The sequence below is a fragment of the Canis lupus genome, chromosome 5 (assembly GCF_011100685.1).
Source record: "Canis lupus familiaris isolate Mischka breed German Shepherd chromosome 5, alternate assembly UU_Cfam_GSD_1.0, whole genome shotgun sequence".
NCBI lineage: Eukaryota > Metazoa > Chordata > Mammalia > Carnivora > Canidae > Canis > Canis lupus.
The window spans coordinates 82,291,210-82,307,361 of record NC_049226.1 but is presented as its reverse complement, the minus strand read 5'-3'; the positions used below and the strand labels follow the sequence as shown (position 1 = coordinate 82,307,361).

At 47.1% G+C, this 16,152-nt stretch overlaps 1 protein-coding gene and 1 pseudogene across 2 annotated transcripts in view; both read right to left on the bottom strand.

The window, feature by feature from the left end:
- The window catches only part of RANBP10 (RAN binding protein 10), a 74,578-nt gene that overhangs the window by 14,527 nt on the left and 43,899 nt on the right, over window positions 1–16,152 (bottom strand). The window contains exon 4 of one of the 2 annotated variants that reach the window (XM_038538560.1): window positions 3,589–3,756. In XM_038538560.1, coding sequence (XP_038394488.1) covers window positions 3,589–3,756 — 168 coding nt within the window. Of the gene's footprint in view, window positions 1–3,424; window positions 3,537–3,588; window positions 3,757–16,152 lie in introns of those variants that run through there. The other variant, XM_038538561.1, reaches the window with a different exon arrangement.
- On the bottom strand, window positions 6,061–6,145 carry LOC119872083 (annotated as a pseudogene).

Below are 16,152 nucleotides of genomic sequence, written 5' to 3'. Positions count from 1 at the left end.
GCTGCTGCTCTACTCCCAGCTCATGGAGAAGACCCACGGGCCTTGGGAAGAGGAGGTCAGACTCCATCAGCTATCAGTAGCATAACCTTGGCAATTTACCCAATCTCTGCAAGCCCGTCTGAGAAAGGGGGTAGCACTAAACCTGACACTTCAAGAAAGAAAGGAGAAACAGAGCTACTTGATGAAAACTGCTTCAAAAACTGTGGGGTATTGGTACAAGCTGGCTGCACTTGTGCTACAGGGTGAGCCAATTGCCACACTTCTGGGCAGGGGATAATGTACCCTGGCTTGCCCAGGTCTACCTCACAATGGCACTCAGGAAGGACAAGGCCTTGAGGTGCTTCCAGGAGGATGAGGAAAGAGGCTACTCCACCCCCTATTGCACTGGACAAGGGCAACACTGCTTCCCCCGCCCCCAGCCCTGCAGGTCTCTGGGAGCCTCTGCAAAGCCAATGTAGTGATGAGATGTGGGAAAAAGGTCAGGCAAAGAGCCCGGATGCAAACAGAACATTCAAACTTGCAGATAAGAAGTGCTCTGAGCCAAGAGACATAGGTCAGGGGTCAATGAGGCCAAAGGTATAACACCTATAATAGCACAGAGTGTATACAAATGACTCTGCAAGGGCATCTGGGTGGCTCAGTTGGTTAAGCATCTGCCTTCGGCTCAGGTCGTGATCCTGGGGTCCTGGGATCGAGCCCCGCATCAGGCTCCCTGTTCTGTGGGGAGTCTGCTTCTTCCTCTGCCTCTGTGTCTCTCACAAATAAGTAAATAAAATCTTAAAACAACAACAACAACAAAACAAAACAAACAAAACAACCCCCCCAAAAAAACAGGCAGCCTTGGTGGCTCAGCAGTTTAGCGCCTGCCTTCAGCCCAGGGCGTGATCCCGGAATCCTGGGATCGAGTCCCGCGTCAGGCTCCCTGCATGGAGCCTGCTTCTCTCTCTGCCTGTGTCTCTGCCTCTCTCTCTCTCTCTTTGTGTCTCTATGAATAAATAAATAAAATCTTAAAAAATAAAAATAAAAAAATCTCTGAAAGTGCATGGACCACTCACAGGTGAGACATCATTTTCCTGTCTCCATTCATTTGCTCATCCATCCTTCCATTAAGTATCTGCTGAGACCTCACAGGAGCCAGGCCCCCAAAGTGCTGCTGGCTCCAGGAGTCATTAATTACACAGACCACTGACACAAGGGCAAGTGCTGTGACAGAGGAACGATGGAACAATGCAAAAGAGTGGGGAGGTCGGCGCAGGGAACATCATTCTGCTTCTATAAAGGGGAGAGGGTTAGGGTTCTGAGGGTAGAGAGCTGTGACTGATCTCAGGTGAGATTCTGAAGCACATTATAGATAAGCTGGCTTGTGGAAAGGAAACAAGGCCATTAGAAGATTCATCAAGTGGTCTATCACCCCAAGTTCACTGCCTTTCCATTAAATTTTGTGATCTAGAAAATGCAGGGGGCAGGCCATATACATTTTTTAGTAAAGTCTCAGTAATATCCTTGCGGACAGGACAGAAAAACACAAGTTTCAAACTAACATTATGAAGTGATTCTCAAATAGCTATACCCTGAAGGACTCAGATCTCAGCCTCTTCCAATATTTTTTATCAAGACCTTGATGAAAACATATATCAACATGCTTATCAAATTTTAGGTTAATACAGTGCTGACAAGGCTATCCAATATTTGAGAAAAAACAACCAAGATCCTAGAAGATCCTGACAGGCTGGAAAAATAAGCAATATCCACCTAAACAAGTGAGGTCTTGCATGAGGTCTATACAAAACATGGAATACAGGGATAAGAATTTAAAAATACGAGGGTTTGGGCTGACATTAAGGTTGCTGAGAGCTCCCTATGGACCTAGGGACCTGACTGACAAAGAGCTCAGAGGCTAGGCAGAGGGTACAGATGAGGGAGATGAAGGTACAGAGAGGACAGCAGCTTCATCCCATGGCAGGTGTTGTGCTCCAGGCAAAGTGTGGATAGCCTGGAGGAATGTGACAAGGGCAGGTGTCCAGAGCAGAGGGGAAGGACTGAGCCTGGGACAAGAGTAAAGAGTGAGAACCCACAGCAGAGGCCCCTGGGACTCTGACAGCAAAAAAAGAGCCAGGAAACAGCTGGAGACAAAAAGCAGAGTGGCAAGTAAGAAGCCATCTAGAGAACTTGCCCTAGCTGCCAGCTCATCAGCTGGATGCCAGCAACTACAGCTAAGCGGCTACAGATTTCAGAGGAGGATTTCTCCAGATGTGCACCTGGATCACCTCTGCAGTGTTTATGCCATGCTCTTGGCTATCCACTGTGGGCTGTGGCATCAGACTGTCCTAATGAGGAATGCTGACTCTTGGCCACTCAGCCTCAACCACCAGCAAACCTGATTCCCACTCACGTACCCTAATTTGGCCCAGGCTCATCTCATGGAGAACCCACATAGAAGTCATCACAGTGGGGAATGACAGTCACCTTTTTACTGCCCCTCAAGCCAGAGGATGCAGTCCTCCTAGAAGTTATGTTCTAAGGAAAATGTCCAATTCCCTTTTCTGGCAAGGCCTGTGGCCAGTCTAGCTGGTATCTCTGCCCAATCAGAGACCTCTGCAAACTCAAGCAGGCAGGCCCAGCAGTCAGGCATTACCTCAGGGCCACTTTGGCCAAGGGCTCCTCTCACTCAAGGGCCAAATACCAATCAGCCTATAAGAGCAAGGCATCATAATGACCAACATCTCTCCATCTCCCAGGCTCTTATCCTAAATCTTTCCACATGTACAGGGTTGCTCTTCCAAGAGATCCTCCAGGGTCCCCATCACTCCACTAATTGCTGCTCCTCCTGGGTTCCTGATCCTGGTTGATAGCACAACTATCCAGCCACTTTCCCATCCTCCCTTCTTTCTAGTGCACCCCATCTGTCACTAATCCTGCTGGCCACCCTAGACTTTGTCAGGCTTGCTCCCCATGCCCTGCATCAATCATCATGGCCTTGCCTCAGGCTACCTGCTTCCTCCCCAGGCCCTCACTCCAGTCAGTCGCTTCTTTGCGGTTACATCAAAGGACCTTTTTAAATAGAACTCTGTCCAGGTTTGCTATCTTTTAACCGGCAAAAGGGCCAGAAAAGACCTGGCCCCATCTAACTCCAGCCTGTCTGCTTACCTCCTATACTAGAACGCACCTATTGCTCCACAGCAACAGCATCTTGCATGTTGGAAGGGCCAATCAAAGTCAGAGCCCAGACCATGCACATGCAACTACTACCACTGTCAGGTATGTACGCAGGCCCCTCAAACTTCTCACCAATGCCAAACCCTGCTCCAAGAGGTTTCACACAGGCCAGAAGCATGACCATGACCTTGCTGTTTTTTCAGCACTGACCCTAGGCTTCATAAATGCTGCTAAATGGATGGATTAACAAAGGAAGCACCTCTGCTACCTTTTCTTCACTTTGCAGTGTTTCAATGCCTGGAAATGGCTGGAGTTCCCCAGAGCTCAGCAGAGGATCACTGAAACTGTTTTGGCTTTAAAGCCTGCCTTTGGGCCTCTCACTAATCAAAGTGGTTCCACAGGGCAGACCCTCTAAGGTCTCCAAGCACCCACCAAGGCTGTGGCCATTCTTGGTGTAGAAGCAGGTGCTGTTGATGAGGTTGACACAGCAGCCAATCACGTCTCCTGTGGTGAATGTGGGACCATAGGGCTGGCCAGTCCCGGAGGAGCAGAATGAGTGCCCATCATCGCCGTGGTAACCATAGGAATGTTTATCCCAACCTGTGGGGGAAGAGAACAGCAACAGCTGAGTGGAGGTACTTGAGACAGCAGCAGACACTGGCCTGGGTCTGAGCCCCTCTCCCCAGCCTGCTACCACCTCAGTCAGTATTCCTGGTCTCTCCGAGGCGGCTGTGGAAGGTCTGGCTATGTCAAAGGAGCAGTGAGTCCAGTAGGTCACCACACCTAAGTAGCTGAAGCAGTCAAGGGGTGCAAGCTGTGGTTAACAAGAACCCAAGCCATGAGTGACCTGGAAGGGACTTACCAGAAGGCCATGTCTGTGACAAGGAAGCAGTCAGGGAAAGCGTCATGAAGAAGAGGGTCTTAAACTGACCTTTGAGAGGGTTTTTAATGTGTTTTTTTTTTTTTTTTAATTTATCTACGATAGTCACACACACACACAGAGAGAGAGGCAGAGACACAGGCAGAGACACAGGCAGAGGGAGAAGCAGGCTCCATGCACCGGGAGCCCGACGTGGGATTTGATCCCGGGTCTCCAGGATCGTGCCCTGGGCCAAAGGCAGGCGCCAAACCACTGCGCCACCCAGGGATCCCCTTAACGTGTTTTTTAATTGAGGTATAATTTACTGGGCAGCCCGGGTGGCTCAGTGGTTTAGTGCCGCCTTCAGCCCAGGGCCTGATCCTGGTGACCCGGGATCGATCCCAGTCGGGCTCCCTGCGTGGAGCCTGCTTCTCCCTCTGCCTGTGTCCCTGCCCCTCTCTGTCTCTCTCTCTCATTCTGTGTGTGTCTCTCATGAATAGATAAATAAAATCTTAAAAAAAATAATTTACATGTAATAAGATTCTCCCGTTTTAATTGACAGTTCAACAAGTTATCACCATGTTCAAGATACAGAACATTTCCATTGTTCAAAACGGTTCCCTCATGCCTCCCCATGGTCTGGCCCACTCCACCCATCTCTAGTCCTTGGCAACACTGATCTGATTTGTTCCAAAGGTTTCACCTTTTCCAGGATGTCATATAAATGAAATTACAGAATACAGAGGGTCTTGTATCTGGCACCTCTCACTTAGCACAATGCATTTGAGATTCATCCACATTGTTTAGGTGTACCAATATTTTGTTTCTTTTTATTGCTTAAGTAGTACTCCATTATATGGATATGCCACAGTTTATTCATTCACTAGTTGGTGACATTTGAGTTGTTTCAATTTTTGGCTATTGTGAATAAAGCCAATAAATATTTGCATACATTCCTTTGCATAAACTTATGTTTTCATTTCTCTTGGGTAAATACTTACAGGTGTTATTGCTGGCTCATAAGATAAGTATATGTTTACCTTGATAACAAACTGTCCAACTGTTTTCCAAAGTGGCTGTACTCTTTGCATTCTCACAGCAATGTATAAAGTCTACTTTCTCACCAACACTTGGTATTATCAGTTGTTTGGGGTTTTTTCTTTTTCTTTTAGCCATTTTAGTAGGTATGTAGTATCTATAATGTCATTGTGGCTTTAATTCGCATTTCCCCAATGACCAAGGATCTTTGAGCATCTTTTCATATACTGAACCAACAATTTATTAGAAAATCATTAAATCGGGCAGCCCAGGTGGCTCAGCGTTTTAGCACCGCCTTTGGCCCAGGGTGTGATCCTGGAGACCTGGGATCGAGTCCCACATCAGGCTCCCTGCATGGAGCCTGCTTCTCCTTCTCCCTGTGTCTCTGCCTCTCTCTCTCTCTCTCTCTCTGTCTCTCATGAATAAATGAATAAAATCTTTAAAAAAAATCATTAAATTGTCTATTCAAATCTTTAACCAAATTTTTAAAAAGAATTTATGAGAAAGAGAGAGAGAGCGCACGCGCACATGCATGAACAGGGGGAGGGGCAGAGGAGAGGGAGAAACAGACTCTTCATTGAGCAGGGAGCCCAATGCAGGGCTCAATCCCAGGACCCTGGGATCACAACCTGAACCAAAGACAGACGCTTAACCAACTGAGCCAGCCAGGTGCTCCTTTAACCAGTTTTTAAAGTTGGGTTGTATATCTTATTAAGCTGTAAGGATTCTACATATAGTTTGAATACAAATGCTTTTATGTGTTTTTATAAATATTTTCTCCCAAGTTGTGGTATGTCTTTTCATTTTCTTTCTTTCTTTCTTTTTTTTTTTTTTTTTTTTAATGATAGGCACGCAGTGAGAGAGAGAGAGGCAGAGACACAGGCAGAGGGAGAAGCAGGCTCCATGCACCGGGTGCCCGATGTGGGATTCGATCCCGGGTCTCCAGGATCGCGCCCTGGGCCAAAGGCAGGCACCAAACCGCTGCGCCACCCAGGGATCCCTCTTTTCATTTTCTTAACAGTATTTTTCAACTAGCAATAATCACGCCTCGGATAAACCTCATTGGCTATGATACTGCCACTGCGCAAAGCTGTTAATGGTATTTTTCAAAGGCCTGCTGGAATTTTGATTGGAATTGGGTTAAAAAAAAAGGAATTGGGTTGAATGTATAGATCAATTTGGAGAGGATAGACAGCTTAATAATACTGATTATTCCAATCTCTGAACATGGCATATCTCTCCTTTTATTTAGGCCTTTAATTTCTCTCAACAATGTTTTAACAAGCTTATCTCTAAGTACTTTTCATGCTATTTCTAAGTGTTATTTTAAAAATTTAATTTCCGGGACACCTGGGTGGCTCAGTGGTTGAGCATCTGCCTTTGGTGCAGGGCATGATCCTGGGATCCGGGACTGATTCCCGCACTAGGCTCCCTGCATAGAGCCTGCTTCTCCCTCTGCCCATGTCTCTGCCTCTCTCTCTCTCTCTCTGGGTCTCTTATGAATAGATATTTTTTAAAAATTTAATTTCCCATTGTTTCTTGCTATCATATCAAATATAATTGATTTTGTGGCAGGGGACTAGGATCAAGGTTTCTTTTGGAGTGACAAAATGTTCTAAGATTAAGATGATAGTTGCACAACTCTGTGAACATGCTAAAAAACCACTGATTTGGGGATCCCTGGGTGGCTCAGCAGTTTAGTGCCTGCCTTTGGCCCAGGGCACGATCCTGGAGTCCCAGGATCGAGTTCTGCGTCGAGCTCCCAGGATGGAGTCTGTTTCTCCCTCCTCCTGTGTCTCTGCCTTTCTCTCTCTTTCTCTCTCTCTCTCTCTCTCTGTGTCTATCATAAATAAATAAATAAATAATCTTTTTTAAAAACCCCACTGATTTATATACTTTAGATGAGTGGTTTTTATGACATGTAAATCTTATCTCAATAAAGGTATTAAACACATATACATATATATATATATTTGACTTTTTACATATTTACCTGGTATCCTGCAACCTTGTTAAAACTCAACAATTAGTTCTCGTAGCTTTTATGAAGATTCTTTGGGATTTTTCAATACACTATCTGAGAATAAAGACAGTTGTATTCTTTCTATCTATTCTGTATATCTTTTATTAATCTCTTTTTCCCGCCTTACTGCACTAACTAGGACCTCCAATACAATGCTGAATTGAAATAGTGAGAACAAAAATGAGACCTCTGAAGCACACCAGTTTTGTACAGGGAAAAGAGTGATAAAGGTCATTCTGGGAAGGTAAAGGCATGAGCACAAGTGGTACCAGAGGGTGTGAGCTGCAGAGGGGCCTGACTGCCTACTTGGCTAAGGAGCAGGAGTAGAGCCCATAGGGCCATGGCAAGCCAGGACTTGCAAAGGGTAAGCAAGCCTGACAGGCTAGCAAGCAGGTCTACTCCTCAAAGCAGCCCCTCCAAATAGCTTTCCCAGCCTCTGCTGCCTCCTTGGGGTCTGTGCCACATGCCCATGTGAACATACTTAAATACGCTCCTCCCTTCCCAAGTGGCATAGGTAGAAGCTCTCCTTCTGGGAGGGAAGCTCTCTCCAGAGGGGCAGAGTGCTTGAGGATCTGAATAGCTGAGAAAGGAAAGCAGAGCTCAATTCTCAGTGTGTGTATGTATGTGTGTGAGGAGGTGGGGGGTGGGGGGGGAAGGAAGGAGCATGTGGGCAGTAAACAGAGGTATGGGGGTGAGAACAGAGGAGAAGACCACTGGTTGGCAAGGGAGGGAATGACTGGAGAGGTGAAGTGACCAGATCCTGGAGCCCAAACTCTGCCCTGCATTTGGATTGCTGGGCTCCAGGGCAAGTTGCCCCTCATAATCACATTATTCATCCCAAGACTTGTGTCCCCTGAGCTTTCATGTCTTTTCAGCCAGGAGCCCTGGGTTAAACAAAGCTTCCCCAGAGCCCATAGTGAGGAACAGGCCAAAGCTGAATGGCCTTTCACTACTGAGTACAGGACCCAGAGAACTGCTGCTCCCCTCCCAATAGCTGCAGAAACTATCTTGAGAACTGCCCAAGGCTGGCTTTAGAAGGCCCAAGGCCTGAAGCCAGGCTCTGTCCCCACCTTTCCTATTCTCGAGACACTGGGACTGCCTGGATTGGGAAACAAGGTGCTACTCCAGGTACCAACCCAACTTCTAACCTCCCCAAGCCCAGGAATGGGCGGAACCTTTCTACTGCTGTGAGTACACAGGTCATTTGACCTCAGGGAAGTACTCTTCTGGGGCACAGTGATGCTCATTCCTGCCCTGCTGATGAGGCTACCACAGGCAATGCCTCTTCTCTGGCCTCCACACAGGAGGCCCTATGGCTCCTGGCAGCAGTAGCTGCAGCAGCAGCTGCTCCTCTGGTCTACAGAAGGCCACAAACAAAGGGGGTCTAGCTAAACAGTAGAGAGGACCAAAGTGACTGACAATCATCCCTCCAGGTCTGGCTCAGAATGTGCTTGGTGGCCCGAGGCCTGCCCACCATCTTCTCCTGCCTCAGGTTCCACATTAATATGCCACACTGGTCACTGCAGTTCTCCCCTCACCCCACTCCTGGATCCTTCAGATGGAGCATGGGCACTTCCCACACGTGGCACAGTAACTAATCATACTATCTGTGGCAACCTGTGAGGAGGAGAGCACCACAATAACCCTTTGTATGTGGCAGGACAGGTGCTGCTGCTTCCACCTCATCAAGAGACTGGGGGCCTTGCTCAGCAGCCTACAAAGCTGAGGAATGTGAGCTGGGATTTGCACCCAAATCTTCAAATTCCAAACTCCACATCTTTCCTGTCATGGGTCCTGTCTCATTTGGGGTGGTGATCACTTGGGCAGTAAAACCATCCCCAAGTCCCTGACCCATCACCTGAAGAGAGGTGTTAGATACACTGGTTTTAGGCAGCTGCGGATGTCAGTTCTCGGACTTGAGTGAGTCAGGGGGCCTCCAGGCCAGAAATGGGGGAAAGCCCAGACCTCAGCCCTAGAGGAAGACATAGGGACTGTTGCCTCCTGCCTGAAGGCTGCAGATGCCTGTCTCTGCTCTCCAGAGTGCCCCCAACTTCCCACCTCACCAGGCAGCCAAGGCCAGCTAACCAGAACACACACTTCCACTCAGTGGCCACTGGAAAAGGCTTCCTAAGCAGGAAGCTACATTTCTCACATCAAAGAACATATACATGATCCAGACAAAAAGACAGGAACACGTAACTTTAGGCCACAGGCCTAAGCTCTCCGCATGGAATCCCCTAGGGTTCTGCTAGGCTGTTATTAACCCAAATTTCTGCTCCAAGGGCCTGGGGTGCCAGGAACAGAGGTGTGGCTCTCCTCAATGGTGCTTGAGCTTTCCCTAAAGCCAAGCCTACCACTCACCACCTCCTAAATGCATCATGATCCTAACGCTTGCCCCTTGAAGGATTCCATAACATTATTTGGAACACTGCCCCCCAGCATATTGCTCACATTCCTGATCAATCCTGACCCCTATCGAACCTTTCAAGTCACCAGTCACTGGTGACTGTCCCTGTCTGTCTTCCCTGGCCAAGACAGGAGCTCCTTCAGGCAGGGGCCGTACAGTCTCAAAACCAGTTCCTTCAGTGCCCAGCACGTCAGGAGTCTGAGAGGTGATACAAACATGTATGCACACGTGTCACGTGTCTGAGTGTTCGTGTGCAGGTGACCTGTCCTAGCCTGTTTTTCTTTCACACAAGGATGACCCTGTAGGATAGATTTTATATGCAGATTTTACTGTCCAGAAGGTAGAAGACTTTCTAAAACTAGAAGATTTTCTTTGTTTTAGCTTTCTCAGATTGAAGCAGTAGGTATTCTAGAAATCCTAATAAAAATGTGGCCATTTGGGAGAGCATGGATGGCTCAATCAGCTGAGTATCTGACTCTTGGGTTTCGGGTTTCTGGTTTCGGTCATGATCTCAAGGTCATAAGATCAAGCCCCGAGTTGGCCTCAGCACTCAGTGGGGAGTCTGTTTGGGATTTTCTCTCCCTCTGCCCCTCTCCTCCACTCATACACTCTCTCTAAAGTAAATAAATAAATCTTTTTTTTAGGATACAATTTTAAATAAATTTTTTAAAAAAATATAGCCATTTGATTTCTTAAAAGTAGTGAAATTACCCAGAAAAAAACATTTCCTTAGTGGTAAAGCCAATGACTCAAGGATATTTGAGAGATATTTTTGTCTCCACATATCGGAGTTCATTAACTATCACCAAAACAACAGATGCTTACATTTCCAAAGACCTAAAATAGAAATTAAGTATTTTGAATGGTTTTCTTCAAAAATAAACTATGTAATTATTTAGACAAAACTACCATAGAGTTGTAAGTATAGATTTTAAATTTTAAAAAACTGAAGAGCAAAAAAATAAAAAAATTAAAAAAAAAAAAAACTGAAGAGCTCTGTTAAAAAAAAAAGATACTTATTTAGAATCAATTCAAGATTCACCATCACTCAGGTTGTCTGTAAAATAGGTAAGTTTTCCTGTTTTTGTTTTCAATTCCTAAATGATTTTTCAACTATACAGATTGACCCAAAGGAAGAAAATTCATAGTCCCTGTGGTACACTGAATAAGGCTGTCCATGTCCTAATCCCAGAACCTGTGAATATGTGATTGTATATGGTAAAAAAGATTTTTGCAGAAGTGTTTAAGTTAAGGCTCTTGAAATGGGAGACTGGATTATCCTGGATAATCTAGATGGGTGGCAATGTAATTACAAGGGTCCTTGAAGGAAGGAGGCAAGTGGGTCTACTCAGAAAAGGTGATTTTTTAAAAAAATATTTATGTATTTATTCATGAGAGACACACACACAGAGAGAGGCAGAGACACAGGCAGAGGGCGAAGCAAGCTCCCCGCAGGAGCCCGATGCGGGACTTGATCCCGGATCCCCAGATCACGACCTGAGCCGAAGGGAGCCGCCCAAGCACTGAGCCACCCAGGTGTCCCAGAAAAGGTGATCTGAAAGCAGAGATTGTTAGATGCTGCAATGTTGGCTTTGAAGACAGAGAGATGGGGACACAAGTTAAGAAACATAGGTGGGATGGGACACCTGGGTGGCTCAGCGGTTGAGCGTCTGCCTTTGGCTCAGGGCGTGATCCCAGGGTCCTGGGATCGAGTCCTGCATCGGGCTTCCTGCATGGAGCCTGCTTCTCCCTCTGCCTGTGTCTCTGCCCCCGCCCCGCTCTCTGTGTCTCTCATGAATAAATAAAATCTTAAAAAGAAAAAGAAACATAGGTAAGTTTCCTTGCAGAAAAAGCAAGGAAACAGATTCTACCCCCGCTAGAGCCTCTGAAAACAATGTCACCCTGTTGACATCTTGATTTTAAGCCTTCTATCCTCCAGAACTGCAAAATGATTATTTTTTTAAAGATTTTTTAAATTTATTTTTATGTATTTTTGAGGGAGAGAGAGAGAGAGCATGCGCAAGAGCAAGCAAAGGGGGAAGGGAGAGAGGGAGAGAGAGAATCTCAGACTCCCTGCAGACAGCAGAGCCCAAAGCAGGGCTGGATCCCATGATCCTGAGATCATGACCAGAATGGAAATCAAGAGTCAGATGCCTAACTGACTGAGCCACCCAGGCGCCCCTAAATATTTTATTTTATTAAGGTTTTGAGAGAGAAAGAGAGAGAGAGCGCACCCATGAATGGAGGGGGACAGAGGGAGAAGGAGAAACAGACTTCCCACTGAGAAGAGCCTGAAGCTGGGACCTGGGATCATGACCTGAGCCAAAGGCAGATGGTTAACCAACTAAGCCACCCAGGCGACCCCCCTAAAGATTTTTTTTTTCAGTAATCTCTACACCCAACATGGGGCTTGAACTCACAACCCCAAGATCAAGAGTTGCATGCTCTACTGACTGAGCCAGCCAGGGGCCCCTAAAATGATTATTTTAAGCCACTACTATTGTTACAGCAGAAAGAGGAAACTAATATGGTCTCTCAAAGCTATTGATGAAGCTACTGAGCATCTGGAATGATCAGTGTAAAAAATCAACACCTCAGCTCTTTATCTCTTGCTCTTCAGAGTGCTATGAAGTTAAAAGGTTTTGCAAGAAAAATGTAGAGCTTTAATGTATCTTCAATTGAAGCTGTCATTTTATAACCAATGTTTTTTCCAAACACAATTAAGAGCCCGGGTGTGTATAGAAGGAGCCTATGTGGGCAGCCCTGGTGGCGCAGCGGTTTAGCGCCGCCTGCGGCCTGGGGTGTGATCCTGGAGACCCAGGATCGAGTCCCACATCGGGCTTCCTGCATGGAGCCTGCTTCTCCCTCTGCCTGTGTCCCTGCTTCTCTCTTTGCTCTCTCTGAATGAATAAATAAATAAATCTTAAAAAAAAAAAAAGGAGCCTATGTATGTGTATGAAAGCTAGCTTGCAGTGAAAAATGGAATGTCAAACACTTCATTTGGTAGCTGCAGCTTGATAAGGGCCACTGTGCTACCTTCCCATTCTCTAGGAAGAACAAGGAACCAATCCACTTGCCACCAATTAGTTAACAAAGGCCCGCCTAACTCCAAGGAACTGACAAATTGGAGGTGGTGGGCAGTGTGAAAGCAGCAAAGAAGACATAATCTATAAGTAAACCAACAACCAAACAAGAAAACACCTAGTAGATAAAATGTGCTCTGAAGGAAATAAAGCCAGGTGATGGGGCTAGAAATGGGAGCAGGGATGAGGACTGACCAGGATAGAGGAGTCAAGTAGTCCTCACCAAGGCATGACCCCTAAGCAGAGGTGTGCTTGACGAGAGAATCAGAAAAAAACTTTGGAGATAAAAGGAATGAGTTCACTGTGACTGAAACAGGAAAAGATGGACAGTGGGGCTGGAGCCAAGAGAGACTTACAAAGACTTGGAACAGAGTCAACAAGACTCACTGGACATGCGTGCTGCTGGTTTGAGAGCAAATAAGGATGCCCCTCAGGTTTCTGTCCTGGACAAATGGGTGAATGGTGGTACCACCTACTAAGAGAAGGAGCAGGCCTTTTAGACACATTAAGTTTGGGCATGTGGGTGGCTCTACACAGCTGGTGAACGAACATGGCTCATCCCAGGGGCTCAAGGCTGTGATGGGGACACTCACTAAACACCCAATGGTGCCGACAGAAAATTTAAAACGAACTCACTGGAGGAATTTCCTGCTGTGCTGTCCTGATACAATGGCTTTCTGTTTTTCCTTTGGGAGAAAAATTCAGGCCAGTAAAGGACTAGAAAGGTCAGAACACACATAGAAAAAGGCACCAGAAGCCCAAAATAGATGAGGAGATGGTCAAAGGCACAAGGTTACTCGAAAGGGCTTAAGTTGCCCCGCCCTCCATGAATCTCTCGTCCCCAGGCCTTGAGAGGCTGTACAGCAGAGAGGAGAAGGTACTCGCACGGCCAGCCGTTCTTGAGGAATCAGACAGGAGAAAAATTTTAAGGCCAAAACCTAACTGCAGTTGCACATTCTGAAGAGAGTCCATTGTTGTCCAAGCTAGGGTCCTCTAGAGGGCTGTGTGGCCTCTGTCAGGAAGACACTGTAGCCCTGTAGGACAGGGCAAAAGGCTGAAGGGTTTCTGCAGTCTGGTCCTGGATAAAGCTTTGTTCTTCCAAGATGGCAGGCCCTGGGCAGCCACTTGCTTCCTTGGACCTTGGTTCCCTTCTCTCTACCAAGTGAGGGGGGAGCAATTGGACAGTATTATCAAAGGGCCCCAAGGTCTACTTATAAGAAACACTGAGTCTCCAAAACAATCAGCAGGTACAACAAGCCCCATCTGAAGGTTGATGAAACTGAGACACTGAGAGGGCTAAATGAAGGCTTATGGTCTTGCGGATGACACTCTCAGAAGCTCAGTTCTCCCTTCCTCTCAGGTGAGCACCAAGAATGTACCCACAAAGATACAAGCCACTATCTCCTCCTTCTTGAGGTGGCCCCCAATCCAAACTCAGGAAAAAGGAAGATCCTGTGAAAGTAGAACACTTGAGTTCCTCGAAAACTGTGCTCCATTAGAAAAAACTTCAGGTAATCTCTACAAGGTTTCTGGACCGCAAGCTGGGCTGACCTGACCAATACTACTCCCTACTGTTATCTAGCTGAATTCCATCAACTTTGAGAAGGGACTGGCCACAAACCCTCTGGGCACCCCTCCCCCAAGGCTGCAAGAACAAACAGTAAGGTGGGTAAACAAGGAGTGCTAGGATTTGTCTGCGAGCCCCCCCCCCCCTTTTTTAATATATATATTTTTTATTTATTAGAGAGAGAGAGAAGCAGGCTCCATGCTGGGAGCCCGACATGGGACTCGATCCTGATCCCATCCCGATCCTGATCCCATCCCGGGTCTCCAGGATCACACCCTGGGCTAAAGGCGGTGCTAAACTGCTAAGCCACCAGGGCTGCCCTTTGAGCTCCCCTTCTTTAGGGGATAGCGCTCACCTAAGTCCTCCCCTACACCAACCCTGTCTCCAGTGGGGACTGCTAATCCTAGTAACTCCTCCTCCTTGACCCAAACTCATTTAGAGACCTTAGAATTTTTCTACAGGGATGTTGGGAAGAGAGTGGGTCTCTCAAAGCTCTGTGCTGCCACTGTTTCAATCTCGTGTTGAAGGCCAGTTTGACAGACTAAAGCTAATAAGCACAAAGCAGGTGCAAGAGACAGAGAAAGAAAAGTCCCAAACAGCATTTGAGTCCATGACATCTTACTCCTGTTTACCCTACCTGAGTTCTGGCTGACCAAACTGGTGAGACATGGGTTTCTCTCCAACCAAAGTTCTCTGGCTAAAGGGGCCACCTCTAAGCATCTTTTTGTTCACTTTGCATTATGCCTGGCCCACAGTAGGTGCTCAAGAAATTTTGTTAAAGTAAAAAGGAAAACGTGGCCAAGGGCTGGCAGGAAGCCTGAAGTATAAGATGGTTACTGGTCAGAGCACATTATGACTGACACACTGCTAGTGGACAATTCTGGGCTCGACTATGAGGAGTTTTGTTGTTACCATTTTTCTTTTTAAGAAAAGAAAGGCAATTAAAGCTGTCAGCCTGCACCTTGCTCCCTTATACAGATTAATTAAGACAGATTAAAGCTGTCAGCCTGCACCTTGCTCCCTTATACAGATTAATGTGAAGCCACCTCTGGGCCCTAGAAGGCCTACAGATAGGCTGTGGAACTGGCTCTGCACCTGGGTAAGGCATTTACCTTCTCTGAGTCTGTTTCCTCTTCTGTGAAACAAGGCAGCTGATGCAAATACCTCTGCTGGCTCTGGAAGAATCCATGGTTTTGAGCCCCGTCCTCCATTAAGAAGATCCAGTAGCTATGGTCACTCCCATACCTCTGCCTGGGTAAGCCTCCCCTCTAGCCCCACCACTCTCTGCTTCAGGAGAGAACTCCAAGCAGAACCCCTGAAGCCAAAGTCGGCACTTTTTAAGTTGGTAGCAGGAGCAACCACCCTCTCTGGATGTGCCTGGTGTGGGGCTGGAGTGATATGGCCAGGAATGAGAACTGTCACCCTTACCACAGGACTGAAGCCAGCTGTCTGAGAGGACAGTGGGATGTGAGGGCCAGAAAGAGACAACAGGGCACAGCTGCCTGGGTCAGGCCCTATAGGAAGTCAGGTCTAGGTGGCTCTGAGTCAGAGGATGGCTGGGACTGCACAATGAGCACACCATTCTGACATAAATGCCACCCAACTAACCATTTTTTTCTCTCCAAAGAGAATAAGCTTTGTCACTCCTAGAGAGAACAAATGGGTAGCAAGCCTGGCACCCACACAGAAAAGCCTGCCACATCAGACACCTATCAGAGGCCAGTGATGCAAGGGGAAGCCAAGCCTCTTTAGGGCCAAGAGGCCCTAGGTGCCCACTTCAGATGCTTTGGCACCACCCACTTCCCCTTCCATTATCATTCAGAGGGGAAGTCTCCCCCAGAGAAGTGTGGGAGTGGCTGAGGAAAGGAAATGGTTCATCATCTTGGCACTCCCAGACACCATCCCTGGTTACAGTGCCCAGAAGGAAGGAGACTCCCATGGGGGTGCCAGAGACTCCAGCATGATTGCTCCAGGAGCCCACTACATGCAACCTCCATCTGCCAGGACATGTTGGGGGCC